The sequence below is a fragment of the Oncorhynchus mykiss genome, chromosome 18 (assembly GCF_057628025.1).
Source record: "Oncorhynchus mykiss isolate SJ-2025 chromosome 18, ASM5762802v1, whole genome shotgun sequence".
Classification (NCBI taxonomy): domain Eukaryota; kingdom Metazoa; phylum Chordata; class Actinopteri; order Salmoniformes; family Salmonidae; genus Oncorhynchus; species Oncorhynchus mykiss.
In genome coordinates, this window is record NC_143039.1 from 66,041,301 (window position 1) to 66,057,278 (window position 15,978).

General features: G+C 45.1%; 1 protein-coding gene across 3 annotated transcripts in view; it reads right to left on the reverse strand.

The window, feature by feature from the left end:
• Positions 1 to 15,978, reverse strand: part of tinagl1 (tubulointerstitial nephritis antigen-like 1) — a 66,867-nt gene that overhangs the window by 22,534 nt on the left and 28,355 nt on the right. For all 3 annotated transcript variants that reach the window (XM_036953358.2, XM_036953357.2, XM_036953359.2), the window contains 2 exons: positions 5,808 to 5,900; positions 5,076 to 5,190 (listed from right to left, as the gene is read on the reverse strand). In XM_036953358.2, coding sequence (XP_036809253.1) covers positions 5,076 to 5,190; positions 5,808 to 5,900 — 208 coding nt within the window. The remainder of the gene's footprint in view (positions 1 to 5,075; positions 5,191 to 5,807; positions 5,901 to 15,978) is intronic.

Consider the following 15,978-nt stretch of genomic DNA (forward strand, 5'->3'; position numbering starts at 1 on the left):
CTGCAGCAAAGCACCCCCACAACATGATGCTGCCACCCCCGTGCTTCACGGTTTGAATGGTGTTCTTCGGGTTGCAAGCCTCTCCCTTTTTCCTCCAAACATAACGATGGTCATTATGGCCAAACAGTTCTATTTTTATTTCATCAGACCAGAGGACATTTCTCTAAAAAGTACAATCTTTGTCCCAATGTGCAGTTGCAAACCGTAGTCTGGCTTTTTTTGTGGCGGTTTTGGAGCAGTGGCTTCTTCTTTGCTGAGCGACCTTTCAGTTTATGTCAACATAGGACTCATTTTACTGTGGATATAGATACTTTTGTACCTGTTTCCTCCAGCATCTTCACAGAGTCCTTTGCTGTTGTTTTGGGATTTTCGCACCGAAGTATGTTCATTTCTAGTAGTCAGAATGCGTCTCCTTCTTGAGCGGTATGGCGTCTGCGTGGTCCCATGGTGTTTATACTTGCGTACTACTGGTTGTACAGATGAACGTGGTACCTTCAGTCATTTGGAAATTGCTCCCAAGGATGAACCAGACTTGTGAAGGTCTACAATTTTTTGTAGAGGTCTGATTTCTTTTGATTTTCCCATGATGTCAAGCAAAGAGGCATTGACATTGAAGGTAGGCCTTTAAATACATCCACAGGTACGGCTCCAATAGACTCAAATTATTTCAATTAGCCTATCAGAAACTTCTAAAGCCACAAAGGCACAGTCAAGTTAGTGTATGTAAACTTCTGACCCACTGTCTGTAAACAATTGTTGGAAAAATTACTTGTGGCATGCACAAGGTAGATGTCCTAACCGACTTGCCAAAACTATAGTTTGTTAACAAGAAATTTGTGGAGTTGTTGAAAAACGAGTTTTAATGACTCCAACCTAAGTGTATGTAAACTTCCGACTTCAACTGTATGTAGCATTAGAGCATTATGCATTGAACTCTAGCTCTGTTTAGACATACCACACCTGCTGGTACGGCCTAACATTCCTCCTGTTAATATCTCAACTATTATCCCCAGACAAACACCTGATAGAAAATCTACAAATGTGTGTGTGTGTGTGTGTGTGTGTGTGTGTGTGTGTGTGTGTGCGCGCGCGCGCAACGCTGTAGGTCAGAGTCCAAACCATACCTCGGAGTCACGCATGACCCAGCTTGGAGGTGAGAGCACGGTACTGATGTGTTTAGAGATAAGAGGTATAAGAAATTGGAGACAATTCTGCCTGTGCATGCGTGTGTGGCAGCAACCCCCCAGGCCTCAGTTAGGACTGGGCCTGTCCATTACCCAGTAGAAAGACTGTTAGACATGTGGGGACTCAGCTGGGAGACAGACAGAACAGACCGAGAGATTTATGAATAAGCTCTCCTGCTTAAATCTGTCTCCAGGTACAGGTAAGGGCATGTTGGGAGGAGAGGGACAGGTGGATGAGGGAGTGGTGGGTTGGAGAGAATAGAGTTGAAGGGAGGAAGGGATGGGGGATTGGGGGGTTGGAGAGAATAGAGTTGGAGGGAGGAAGGGGTGGGGGAGTGGTGGGTTGGAGAGAATAGAGTTGGAGGGAGGAAGGGGTGGGGGAGTGGTGGGTTGGAGAGAGTGTACTTGAAGGGAGGAGGGGGTGGGGGAGTGGGGGGTTGGAGAGAATAGAGTTGAAGGGAGGAGGGGGTGGGGGAGTGGGGGGTTGGAGAGAGTAGATTGAAGGGAGGAGGGGGAGTTTGGTCTGGAGGATGTAGGGTGGGAGAGGTGGGGGATAGGGATTGGGAAGGGTAGCACGGAGAGCGGAGAGTCAGTATGTTGTGTTGTCTAAAAGAAGATGACTCTACCCCATCCTCCACCTCTATCCTCTACCCCATTCTCTCCACCTCTATCCTCTACCCCATCCTCTCCACCTCTCTCCTCTACCCCATCTTCTCCACCTCTATCCTCTACCCCATCCTCCACCTCTATCTTCTACCCCATCCTCTCCACCTCTATCCTCTACCCCATCCTCTCCACCTCTATCCTCTATCCTCTACCCCATCCTCCACCTCTATCCTCTACCCCATCCTCCACCTCTATCCTCTACCCCATCCTCTCCACCTCTATCCTCTACCCCATCCTCTCCACCTCTATCCTCTACCCCAACCTCCACTTCTATCTTCTACCCCATCCTCCACTTCTATCCTCTACCCATCCTCCACCTCTATCCTCTACCCCATCCTCCACCTCTATCTTCTACCCCATTCTCCACCTCTATCCTCTACCCCATCCTCCACCTCTATCCTCTACCCCAACCTCCACTTCTATCTTCTACCCCATCCTCTCCACCTCTATCCTCTACCCCATCCTCCACCTCTATCCTCTACCCCATCCTCTCCACCTCTATCCTCTACCCCATCCTCCACCTCTATCCTCTACCCCATCCTCCACCTCTATCCTCTACCCCATCCTCTCCACCTCTATCCTCTACCCATCCTCCACTTCTATCCTCTACCCCATCCTCCACCTCTATCCTCTACCCCATCCTCTCCACCTCTATCCTCTACCCCATCCTCCACCTCGATCCTCTACCCCATCCTCCACCTCTATCCTCTACCCCATCCTCCACCTCTATCCTCTACCCCATCCTCCACCTCTATCCTCTACCCCATCCTCCACCTCTATCCTCTACCCCATCCTCCACCTCTATCTTCTACCCCATCCTCTCCACCTCTATCCTCTACCCCATCCTCCACCTCTATCCTCTACCCCATCCTCCACCTCTATCCTCTACCCCATCCTCCACCTCTATCCTCTACCCCATCCTCCACCTCTATCCTCTACCCCATCCTCCACCTCTATCCTCTACCCCATCCTCTCCACCTCTATCATCTACCCCATCCTCCACCTCGATCCTCTACCCCATCCTCCACCTCTATCCTCTACCCCATCCTCTACCCCATCCTCCACCTCTATCCTCTACCCCATCCTCCACCTCTATCCTCTACCCCATCCTCCACCTCTATCCTCTACCCCATCCTCCACCTCTATCCTCTACCCCATCCTCCACCTCTATCCTCTACCCCATCCTCCATCTCTATCCTCTACCCCATCCTCCACCTCTATCCTCTACCCCATCCTCCACCTCTATCTTCTACCCCATCCTCCACCTCTATCCTCTACCCCATCCTCCACCTCTATCCTCTACCCCGTCCTCTCCACCTCTATCCTCTACCCCATCCTCCACCTCGATCCTCTATCCCATCCTCCACCTCTATCCTCTACCCCATCCTCCACCTCTATCCTCTACCCCATCCTCCACCTCTATCCTCTACCCCATCCTCCACCTCTATCCTCTACCCCATCCTCTCCACCTCTATCATCTACCCCATCCTCCACCTCGATCCTCTACCCCATCCTCCACCTCTATCCTCTACCCCATCCTCTACCCCATCCTCCACCTCTATCCTCTACCCCATCCTCTACCCCATCCTCCACCTCGATCCTCTACCCCATCCTCCACCTCTATCCTCTACCCCATCCTCTACCCCATCCTCCACCTCTATCCTCTACCCCATCCTCCACCTCTATCCTCTACCCCATCCTCCACCTCTATCCTCTACCCCATCCTCTCCACCTCTATCCTCTACCCCATCCTCCACCTCTATCCTCTACCCCATCCTCCACCTCTATCCTCTACCCCATCCTCTACCCCATCCTCCACCTCTATCCTCTACCCCATCCTCCACCTCTATCCTCTACCCCATCCTCCACCTCTATCCTCTACCCCATCCTCCACCTCTATCCTCTACCCCATCCTCCACCTCTATCCTCTACCCCATCCTCTCCACCTCTATCCTCTACCCCAACCTCTCCACCTCTATCCTCTACCCCATCCTCCACCTCTATCCTCTACCCCATCCTCCACCTCTATCCTCTACCCCATCCTCCACCTCTATCCTCTACCCCATCCTCCACCTCTATCCTCTACCCCATCCTCCACCTCTATCCTCTACCCCATCCTCTCCACCTCTATCCTCTACCCCAACCTCTCCACCTCTATCCTCTACCCCATCCTCCACCTCTATCCTCTACCCCATCCTCTACCCCATCCTCCACCTCTATCCTCTACCCCATCCTCCACCTCTATCCTCTACCCCATCCTCCACCTCTATCCTCTACCCCATCCTCTCCACCTCTATCCTCTACCCCAACCTCTCCACCTCTATCCTCTACCCCATCCTCCACCTCTATCCTCTACCCCATCCTCCACCTCTATCCTCTACCCCATCCTCTCCACCTCTATCCTCTACCCCAACCTCTCCACCTCTATCCTCTACCCCATCCTCCACCTCTATCCTCTACCCCATCCTCTACCCCATCCTCCACCTCTATCCTCTACCCCATCCTCCACCTCTATCCTCTACCCCATCCTCCACCTCTATCCTCTTCCCCATCCTCCACCTCTATCCTCTACCCCATCCTCTCCACCTCTATCCTCTACCCCAACCTCTCCACCTCTATCCTCTACCCCATCCTCCACCTTTATCCTCCCAAGCCCCTCTGTGATGATTTGATTGGCTCTTACATAATCTGTCTGGTTAGAATGTAAACAGAGTTAAAGACAACACATAGCAGAGGGGAGGCTTCCAAGATCTAGACAGACAAAGAATTATCAACAGATCAATACCAGACTCCGCCTGGTAGCCATAGCTGGTAATGATACAGGCCAGGCAAGTAGAATCTTTAAATAAAATGTTATATCATAGGTCCCTTTTGATGCATATACCTTTTTATTACACCAACTGATCTTTGGAAGATTCTTCTCAGGTTTACATAGGTCATTTTCTGAGAGCGACGTGCTTTGATAAAGTGAAAAACAGACTGTACTGTCCCTCACTCTGAATGTGAGCCCGCGACACCATGTCTGCATCCCAATTGGCTATCTACTCACTACGTACAGTAGTGTGCCCTATGGTCCCTTACATGGGCCCTCATCAAAAGTAGTCACTTTATAGGGAATAGGGTGCCATGGCATTGGAGATCCATTCCATGAATCACCCAGCCTCACCCAGCCTCAACCTGCCCCCTATCCCACCCTTGCCCTACCCAGCAGACAGGTCTTCTCACCTGCATCTCGTTCATGCTCATGATGGTCCTGGAGGGCCTCTGTGTCCCCAGGCGATACCTCAGGCCCTCCTCCAGAGACATGCCATAGAACTGGCTGTAGTTTCCTGCCCGCCAGCTAGGGAGAGAGAGGAAAGTCAGGGCAGTGAGTGTAAAATATGTGTGTATGTGTGGTTGCGTGTGTTTTTAAAACTTCTTCAGGATTGGTGGATCCCCTGCGGGACGGTTGAGCTAACGTAGGCTAATGCGATTAGCATGAGGTTGTAAGTAACAAGAACATTTCCCAGGACATAGATATATCTAATATTGGCAGAAAGCTTAAATTATTGTTGATCTAACTGCACTGTCCAATTTACAGTAGCTATTACTGTCACGATCGTCGTAAGAAGCGGACCAAAGCGCAGCGGGAAACGAATACATGTTCTATATTTAATGAAGAAAGAACACTAAAACAAACTTACAAAACAACAAAGATGATGGTAAAAAAATAAAAAATAACAAAGGTTGTTTTTTTCTTTGTATTATCTTTAACCAGATCAAATGAGTTATATTCTCCTACATTCCTTTCACATTTCCACAAACTTCAAAGTGTTTCCTTTCAAATGGTACCAATAATATGCATGTCCTTGCTTTAAGGGCCTGAGCTACAGGCAGTTAGATTTGGGTATGTCATTTTAGTCGAAAATTGAAAAAAAGGGTCCGATCCTTAAGAGTTTTTTTTTAAAGTGCCCTTACCCAAAGTTTCCTCTGTTGACAGCCTGGATCATATCATTCTCTATCAGACAGGCATGCTGCTCACACTCCCAACGGCCAGTTGTTCCACACGTGCTGTAGGAGGTAGAGAAGGGGAGGGGGAGAAGAGCAGAGAGAGAGGAGAGAGGTGCAGATAAAGAGGGGGAAGATGAATGAAGAGGGCAGCACAGAGAGGGTACAAGAGTTCAAGTTAGAATGGACAGGGGTCAGAACTCAGAACACTGCTTTAGATTCATAGATAATGGTGCCACATTTTATTCATTATAATAATTGGAAGTCTACTACTGTACTGCACAGACTGTAGTTCAAGTGATTGATGTAATTTACTGTACAAAAGCACAACTGACCGTTGTCCACTGTTGTGAAGTAATGAGGCTGAATTAACGGAAGGAACAAGGAAAGCCAACAGTCAATATAGAGAGAACATTTCAAAAATAAAACATGTATAAGAAGCTACACTGTATAGCCTAATTCCCCAGGGAGAGACTGAACAAGATGAACACGGGACTTGGCAAAGGGAGAGGGAAAAGAGAGAGAGAGAGGAGAGAGAATGAAGGGATGAAGAAGGGGCCTTTTAAGGCAACAGATCACAGAAAAATGTCCATTTTTAGTCCTAAGGAACCAGGGGGGAGTGAATACTAACCAGTCTGATGGGCGTGATAAGTAGATATTGAAACATGACCGCATAACATTTTTGTGATCCACTGAAAGAGAGCATTTCTACTGTCTGTGCTGTGCTGAGTCACTGCGGGGAGGGAGGTGTGTGTGCCATGGCCACCTGAAACAACTAGTAGCTGGACAAACACACATACAGTACAGTACAGTCATAGGCCAAAATCACACATTATCCCCTAGTGCACTCCTTTTGATCAGGGTCTATTAGGTTATGGTCAAAAGTAGTGTACTATGTAGGGCATGTGGTGTCATTTGGGACACAGACATGAAGTTTGAAAGGCCTACTGTACAACATACTGAAAGGAAGAGAGTGGGATGTAGATATACATTACCATGATAACAACTCCTTAAACCAGCTTTATCTAATATGTTTAGGGTCTGACACCCATAGACTTGCCATAAACATTCACACTAGCTCATGATTCCTAATAGCAATCTATGTATTCACAAGGAGTTGCAGTGCATACTCACACAGGTGGTTCATATCCAGTACTATCTAAAGAAAGATGATGAGGATGACTTAACTTCTTACCTTATCATTATCTTAAGATAATACTAACCCTATCTCTGGTGCTATCTAGAACGTAAAAGGGTTCTTCGGCTGTCCCCATAGGAGAACCCTTTGTAGAACCCTTTTTGGTTCCAGGTAGAACCCTTTCCACAGAGGGGTATTAGAAAGAGGTTTCTGGGTGTCTGTGTATTAGAAAGAGGTTTCCAGGTGTCTGTGTATTAGAAAGAGGTTTCCGGGTGTCTGTGTATTAGAAAGAGGTTTCCAGGTGTCTTTGTGTTAGAAAGAGGTTTCCAGGTGTCTGTGTATTAGAAAGAGGTTTCCAGGTGTCTGTGTATTAGAAAGAGGTTTCCAGGTGTCTGTGTATTAGAAAGAGGTTTCCAGGTGTCTGTGTATTAGAAAGAGGTTTCCAGGTGTCTGTGTATTAGAAAGAGGTTTCCAGGTGTCTGTGTATTAGAAAGAGGTTTCCAGGTGTCTGTGTATTAGAAAGAGGTTTCCAGGTGTCTGTGTATTAGAAAGAGGTTTCCAGGTGTCTGTGTATTAGAAAGAGGTTTCCAGGTGTCTGTGTATTAGAAAGAGGTTTCCAGGTGTCTGTGTATTAGAAAGAGGTTTCCAGGTGTCTGTGTATTAGAAAGAGGTTTCCAGGTGTCTGTGTATTAGAAAGAGGTTTCTGGGTGTCTGTGTATTAGAAAGAGGTTTCCAGGTGTCTGTGTATTAGAAAGAGGTTTCCGGGTGTCTGTGTATTAGAAAGAGGTTTCCAGGTGTCTGTGTATTAGAAAGAGGTTTCTGGGTGTCTGTGTATTAGAAAGAGGTTTCCAGGTGTCTGTGTATTAAAAAGAGGTTTCCAGTTGTCTGTACTAGAAAGAGGTTTCCAGGTGTTTGTGTATTAGAAAGAGGTTTCCAGGTGTCTGTGTATCAGAAAGAGGTTTCCAGGTGTCTGTGTATTAGAAAGAGGTTTCCAGGTGTCTTTGTGTTAGAAAGAGGTTTCCAGGTGTCTGTGTATTAGAAAGAGGTTTCCAGGTGTCTGTGTATTAGAAAGAGGTTTCCAGGTGTCTGTGTATTAGAAAGAGGTTTCCAGGTGTCTGTGTATAAGAAAGAGGTTTCCAGGTGTCTGTGTGTTAGAGAGTTTTCCAGGTGTCTGTACTAGAAAGAGGTTTCCAGGTGTCTGTGTGTTAGAAATTGTTTCAAGTGTCTGTGTGTTAGAAAGTGGTTCCAAGTGTATTGACATGTTAGACAGATGTTGTCCAGGTGTATTGGCATGTTAGACAGATGTTTTCCAGGTGTATTGACATGTTAGACAGATGTTATCTAAGGTGTATTGACATGTTAGAGAGATGTTGTCCAGGTGTATTGACATGTTAGAGAGATGTTGTCCAGGTGTATTGACATGTTAGAGAGATGTTGTCCAGGTGTATTGACATGTTAGAGAGATGTTGTCCAGGTGTATTGACCAGATAGACAGATGTTGTCCAGGGCGTCTGTATTGACATGTTAGAGAGATGTTGTCCAGGTGTATTGACCAGATAGACAGATGATGTCCAGGTGTATTGACATGTTAGACAGATGTTGTCCAGGTGTATTGACATGTTAGAGAGATGTTTTCCAGGTGTATTGACATGTTAGACAGATGTTGTCCAGGTGTATTGACATGTTAGAGAGATGTTTTCCAGGTGTATTGACATGTTAGACAGATGTTGTCCAGGTGTATTGACATGTTAGAGAGATGTTTTCCAGGTGTATTGACATGTTAGACAGATGTTGTCCAGGTGTATTGACATGTTAGAGAGATGTTGTCCAGGTGTATTGACCAGATAGACAGATGTTGCCCAGGTGTATTGACCAGATAGACAGATGTTGCCCAGGTGTATTGACCAGATAGACAGATGTTGTCCAGGTGTATTGACCAGATAGACAGATGTTGTCCAGGTGTATTGACCAGATAGACAGATGTTGCCCAGGTGTATTGACCAGATAGAAAGATGTTGTCCAGGTGTATTGACCAGATAGACAGATGTTGTCCAGGTGTATTGACCAGATAGACAGATGTTGTCCAGGGCGTCTGTATTGACATGTTAGAGAGATGTTGCCCAGGTGTATTGACCAGATAGACAGATGTTGTCCAGGTGTATTGACCAGATAAACAGATGTTGTCCAGGTGTATTGACATGTTAGAGAGATGTTGTCCAGGTGTATTGACATGTTAGACAGATGTTTTCCAGGTGTATTGACCAGATAGACAGATGTTGTCCAGGTGTATTGACCAGATAGACAGATGTTGTCCAGGTGTATTGACCAGATAGACAGATGTTGCCCAGGTGTATTGACCAGATAGACAGATGTTGCCCAGGTGTATTGACCAGATAGACAGATGTTGCCCAGGTCATCTGTATTGACATGTTAGATAGATGTTGTCCAGGTGTATTGACATGTTAGACAGATGTTGCCCAGGCGTATTGACCAGATAGACAGATGTTGTCCAGGTGTATTGACCAGATAGACAGATGTTGTCCAGGTGTATTGACCAGATAGACAGATGTTGTCCAGGTGTATTGACCAGATAGAAAGATGTTGTCCAGGTGTATTGACCAGATAGACAGATGTTGTCCAGGTGTATTGACATGTTAGAGAGATGTTGCCCAGGTGTATTAACCAGATAGACAGATGATGTCCAGGTGTATTGACCAGATAGACAGATGTTGTCCAGGTGTATTGACCAGATAGACAGATGTTGTCCAGGTGTATTGACCAGATAGACAGATGTTGTCCAGGTGTATTGACCAGATAGAAAGATGTTGTCCAGGTGTATTGACCAGATAGACAGATGTTGTCCAGGTGTATTGACATGATAGACAGATGTTGTCCAGGGCGTCTGTATTGACATGTTAGAGAGATGTTATCCAGGTGTATTGACCAGATAGACAGATGATGTCCAGGTGTATTGACCAGATAGACAGATGTTGTCCAGGTGTATTGACCAGATAGACAGATGTTGTCCAGGTGTATTGACCAGATAGACAGATGTTGCCCAGGTCGTCTGTATTGACATGTTAGACACATGTTTTCCAGGTGTATTGACATGTTAGAGAGATGTTGTCCAGGTGTATTGACCAGATAGACAGATGATGTCCAGGTGTATTGACATGTTAGACAGATGTTTTCCAGGTGTATTGACATGTTAGAGAGATGTTGTCCAGGTGTATTGACATGTTAGAGAGATGTTGTCCAGGTGTATTGACATGTTAGACAGATGTTGTCCAGGTGTATTGACATGTTAGACAGATGTTGTCCAGGTGTATTGACATGTTAGACAGATGTTTTCCAGGTGTATTGACAAGTTAGAGAGATGTTGTCCAGGTGTATTGACCAGATAGACAGATGTTGACCAGGTGTATTGACCAGATAGACAGATGTTGCCCAGGTGTATTGACCAGATAGACAGATGTTGTCCAGGTGTATTGACCAGATAGACAGATGTTGTCCAGGTGTATTGACATGATAGACAGATGTTGTCCAGGTGTATTGACCAGATAGAAAGATGTTGTCCAGGTGTATTGACCAGATAGACAGATGTTGTCCAGGTGTATTGACATGATAGACAGATGTTGTCCAGGGCGTCTGTATTGACATGTTAGCGAGATGTTGCCCAGGTGTATTGACCAGATAGACAGATGATGTCCAGGTGTATTGACCAGATAGACAGATGTTGTCCAGGTGTATTGACCAGATAGACAGATGTTGTCCAGGTGTATTGACCAGATAGAAAGATGTTGTCCAGGTGTATTGACCAGATAGACAGATGTTGTCCAGGTGTATTGACATGTTAGAGAGATGTTGCCCAGGTGTATTAACCAGATAGACAGATGATGTCCAGGTGTATTGACCAGATAGACAGATGTTGTCCAGGTGTATTGACCAGATAGACAGATGTTGTCCAGGTGTATTGAACAGATAGACAGATGTTGTCCAGGTGTATTGACCAGATAGACAGATGTTGTCCAGGTGTATTGACCAGATAGACAGATGTTGTCCAGGTCGTCTGTATTGACATGTTAGAGAGATGTTATCCAGGTGTATTGACCAGATAGACAGATGATGTCCAGGTGTATTGACCAGATAGACAGATGTTGTCCAGGTGTATTGACCAGATAGACAGATGTTGTCCAGGTGTATTGACCAGATAGACAGATGTTGCCCAGGTCGTCTGTATTGACATGTTAGACACATGTTTTCCAGGTGTATTGACATGTTAGAGAGATGTTGTCCAGGTGTATTGACCAGATAGACAGATGATGTCCAGGTGTATTGACATGTTAGACAGATGTTTTCCAGGTGTATTGACATGTTAGAGAGATGTTGTCCAGGTGTATTGACATGTTAGAGAGATGTTGTCCAGGTGTATTGACATGTTAGACAGATGTTGTCCAGGTGTATTGACATGTTAGACAGATGTTGTCCAGGTGTATTGACATGTTAGACAGATGTTTTCCAGGTGTATTGACAAGTTAGAGAGATGTTGTCCAGGTGTATTGACCAGATAGACAGATGTTGACCAGGTGTATTGACCAGATAGACAGATGTTGCCCAGGTGTATTGACCAGATAGACAGATGTTGTCCAGGTGTATTGACCAGATAGACAGATGTTGTCCAGGTGTATTGACATGATAGACAGATGTTGTCCAGGTGTATTGACCAGATAGAAAGATGTTGTCCAGGTGTATTGACCAGATAGACAGATGTTGTCCAGGTGTATTGACATGTTAGAGAGATGTTGCCCAGGTGTATTAACCAGATAGACAGATGATGTCCAGGTGTATTGACCAGATAGACAGATGTTGTCCAGGTGTATTGACCAGATAGACAGATGTTGTCCAGGTGTATTGACCAGATAGAAAGATGTTGTCCAGGTGTATTGACCAGATAGACAGATGTTGTCCAGGTGTATTGACATGTTAGAGAGATGTTGCCCAGGTGTATTAACCAGATAGACAGATGATGTCCAGGTGTATTGACCAGATAGACAGATGTTGTCCAGGTGTATTGACCAGATAGACAGATGTTGTCCAGGTGTATTGAACAGATAGACAGATGTTGTCCAGGTGTATTGACCAGATAGAAAGATGTTGTCCAGGTGTATTGACCAGATAGACAGATGTTGTCCAGGTGTATTGACATGATAGACAGATAATGTCCAGGGCGTCTGTATTGACATGTTAGAGAGATGTTATCCAGGTGTATTGACCAGATAGACAGATGATGTCCAGGTGTATTGACCAGATAGACAGATGTTGTCCAGGTGTATTGACCAGATAGACAGATGTTGTCCAGGTGTATTGACCAGATAGACAGATGTTGCCCAGGTCGTCTGTATTGACATGTTAGACACATGTTTTCCAGGTGTATTGACATGTTAGAGAGATGTTGTCCAGGTGTATTGACCAGATAGACAGATGATGTCCAGGTGTATTGACATGTTAGACAGATGTTTTCCAGGTGTATTGACATGTTAGAGAGATGTTGTCCAGGTGTATTGACATGTTAGAGAGATGTTGTCCAGGTGTATTGACATGTTAGACAGATGTTGTCCAGGTGTATTGACATGTTAGACAGATGTTGTCCAGGTGTATTGACATGTTAGACAGATGTTTTCCAGGTGTATTGACCAGATAGACAGATGTTGTCCAGGTGTATTGACATGATAGACAGATGTTGTCCAGGGCGTCTGTATTGACATGTTAGCGAGATGTTGCCCAGGTGTATTGACCAGATAGACAGATGATGTCCAGGTGTATTGACCAGATAGACAGATGTTGTCCAGGTGTATTGACCAGATAGACAGATGTTGTCCAGGTGTATTGACCAGATAGAAAGATGTTGTCCAGGTGTATTGACCAGATAGACAGATGTTGTCCAGGTGTATTGACATGATAGACAGATGTTGTCCAGGTGTATTGACCAGATAGAAAGATGTTGTCCAGGTGTATTGACCAGATAGACAGATGTTGTCCAGGTGTATTGACATGATAGACAGATGTTGTCCAGGGCGTCTGTATTGACATGTTAGCGAGATGTTGCCCAGGTGTATTGACCAGATAGACAGATGATGTCCAGGTGTATTGACCAGATAGACAGATGTTGTCCAGGTGTATTGACCAGATAGACAGATGTTGTCCAGGTGTATTGACCAGATAGAAAGATGTTGTCCAGGTGTATTGACCAGATAGACAGATGTTGTCCAGGTGTATTGACATGTTAGAGAGATGTTGCCCAGGTGTATTAACCAGATAGACAGATGATGTCCAGGTGTATTGACCAGATAGACAGATGTTGTCCAGGTGTATTGACCAGATAGACAGATGTTGTCCAGGTGTATTGAACAGATAGACAGATGTTGTCCAGGTGTATTGACCAGATAGAAAGATGTTGTCCAGGTGTATTGACCAGATAGACAGATGTTGTCCAGGTGTATTGACATGATAGACAGATAATGTCCAGGGCGTCTGTATTGACATGTTAGAGAGATGTTATCCAGGTGTATTGACCAGATAGACAGATGATGTCCAGGTGTATTGACCAGATAGACAGATGTTGTCCAGGTGTATTGACCAGATAGACAGATGTTGTCCAGGTGTATTGACCAGATAGACAGATGTTGCCCAGGTCGTCTGTATTGACATGTTAGACACATGTTTTCCAGGTGTATTGACATGTTAGAGAGATGTTGTCCAGGTGTATTGACCAGATAGACAGATGATGTCCAGGTGTATTGACATGTTAGACAGATGTTTTCCAGGTGTATTGACATGTTAGAGAGATGTTGTCCAGGTGTATTGACATGTTAGAGAGATGTTGTCCAGGTGTATTGACATGTTAGACAGATGTTGTCCAGGTGTATTGACATGTTAGACAGATGTTGTCCAGGTGTATTGACATGTTAGACAGATGTTTTCCAGGTGTATTGACAAGTTAGAGAGATGTTGTCCAGGTGTATTGACCAGATAGACAGATGTTGACCAGGTGTATTGACCAGATAGACAGATGTTGCCCAGGTGTATTGACCAGATAGACAGATGTTGTCCAGGTGTATTGACCAGATAGACAGATGTTGTCCAGGTGTATTGACATGATAGACAGATGTTGTCCAGGTGTATTGACCAGATAGAAAGATGTTGTCCAGGTGTATTGACCAGATAGACAGATGTTGTCCAGGTGTATTGACATGTTAGAGAGATGTTGCCCAGGTGTATTAACCAGATAGACAGATGATGTCCAGGTGTATTGACCAGATAGACAGATGTTGTCCAGGTGTATTGACCAGATAGACAGATGTTGTCCAGGTGTATTGACCAGATAGAAAGATGTTGTCCAGGTGTATTGACCAGATAGACAGATGTTGTCCAGGTGTATTGACATGTTAGAGAGATGTTGCCCAGGTGTATTAACCAGATAGACAGATGATGTCCAGGTGTATTGACCAGATAGACAGATGTTGTCCAGGTGTATTGACCAGATAGACAGATGTTGTCCAGGTGTATTGAACAGATAGACAGATGTTGTCCAGGTGTATTGACCAGATAGAAAGATGTTGTCCAGGTGTATTGACCAGATAGACAGATGTTGTCCAGGTGTATTGACATGATAGACAGATAATGTCCAGGGCGTCTGTATTGACATGTTAGAGAGATGTTATCCAGGTGTATTGACCAGATAGACAGATGATGTCCAGGTGTATTGACCAGATAGACAGATGTTGTCCAGGTGTATTGACCAGATAGACAGATGTTGTCCAGGTGTATTGACCAGATAGACAGATGTTGCCCAGGTCGTCTGTATTGACATGTTAGACACATGTTTTCCAGGTGTATTGACATGTTAGAGAGATGTTGTCCAGGTGTATTGACCAGATAGACAGATGATGTCCAGGTGTATTGACATGTTAGACAGATGTTTTCCAGGTGTATTGACATGTTAGAGAGATGTTGTCCAGGTGTATTGACATGTTAGAGAGATGTTGTCCAGGTGTATTGACATGTTAGACAGATGTTGTCCAGGTGTATTGACATGTTAGACAGATGTTGTCCAGGTGTATTGACATGTTAGACAGATGTTTTCCAGGTGTATTGACAAGTTAGAGAGATGTTGTCCAGGTGTATTGACCAGATAGACAGATGTTGACCAGGTGTATTGACCAGATAGACAGATGTTGCCCAGGTGTATTGACCAGATAGACAGATGTTGTCCAGGTGTATTGACCAGATAGACAGATGTTGTCCAGGTGTATTGACATGATAGACAGATGTTGTCCAGGTGTATTGACCAGATAGAAAGATGTTGTCCAGGTGTATTGACCAGATAGACAGATGTTGTCCAGGTGTATTGACATGATAGACAGATGTTGTCCAGGGCGTCTGTATTGACATGTTAGAGAGATGTTGCCCAGGTGTATTGACCAGATAGACAGATGATGTCCAGGTGTATTGACCAGATAGACAGATGTTGTCCAGGTGTATTGACCAGATAGACAGATGTTGCCCAGGTCGTCTGTATTGACATGTTAGACAGATGTTTTCCAGGTGTATTGACATGTTAGAGAGATGTTGTCCAGGTGTATTGACCAGATAGACAGATGATGTCCAGGTGTATTGACATGTTAGACAGATGTTTTCCAGGTGTATTGACATGTTAGAGAGATGTTGTCCAGGTGTATTGACATGTTAGAGAGATGTTGTCCAGGTGTATTGACATGTTAGACAGATGTTGTCCAGGTGTATTGACATGTTAGACAGATGTTGTCCAGGTGTATTGACATGTTAGACAGATGTTTTCCAGGTGTATTGACAAGTTAGAGAGATGTTGTCCAGGTGTATTGACCAGATAGACAGATGTTGACCAGGTGTATTGACCAGATAGACAGATGTTGTCCAGGTGTATTGACCAGATAGACAGATGTTGCCCAGGTCGTCTGTATTGAC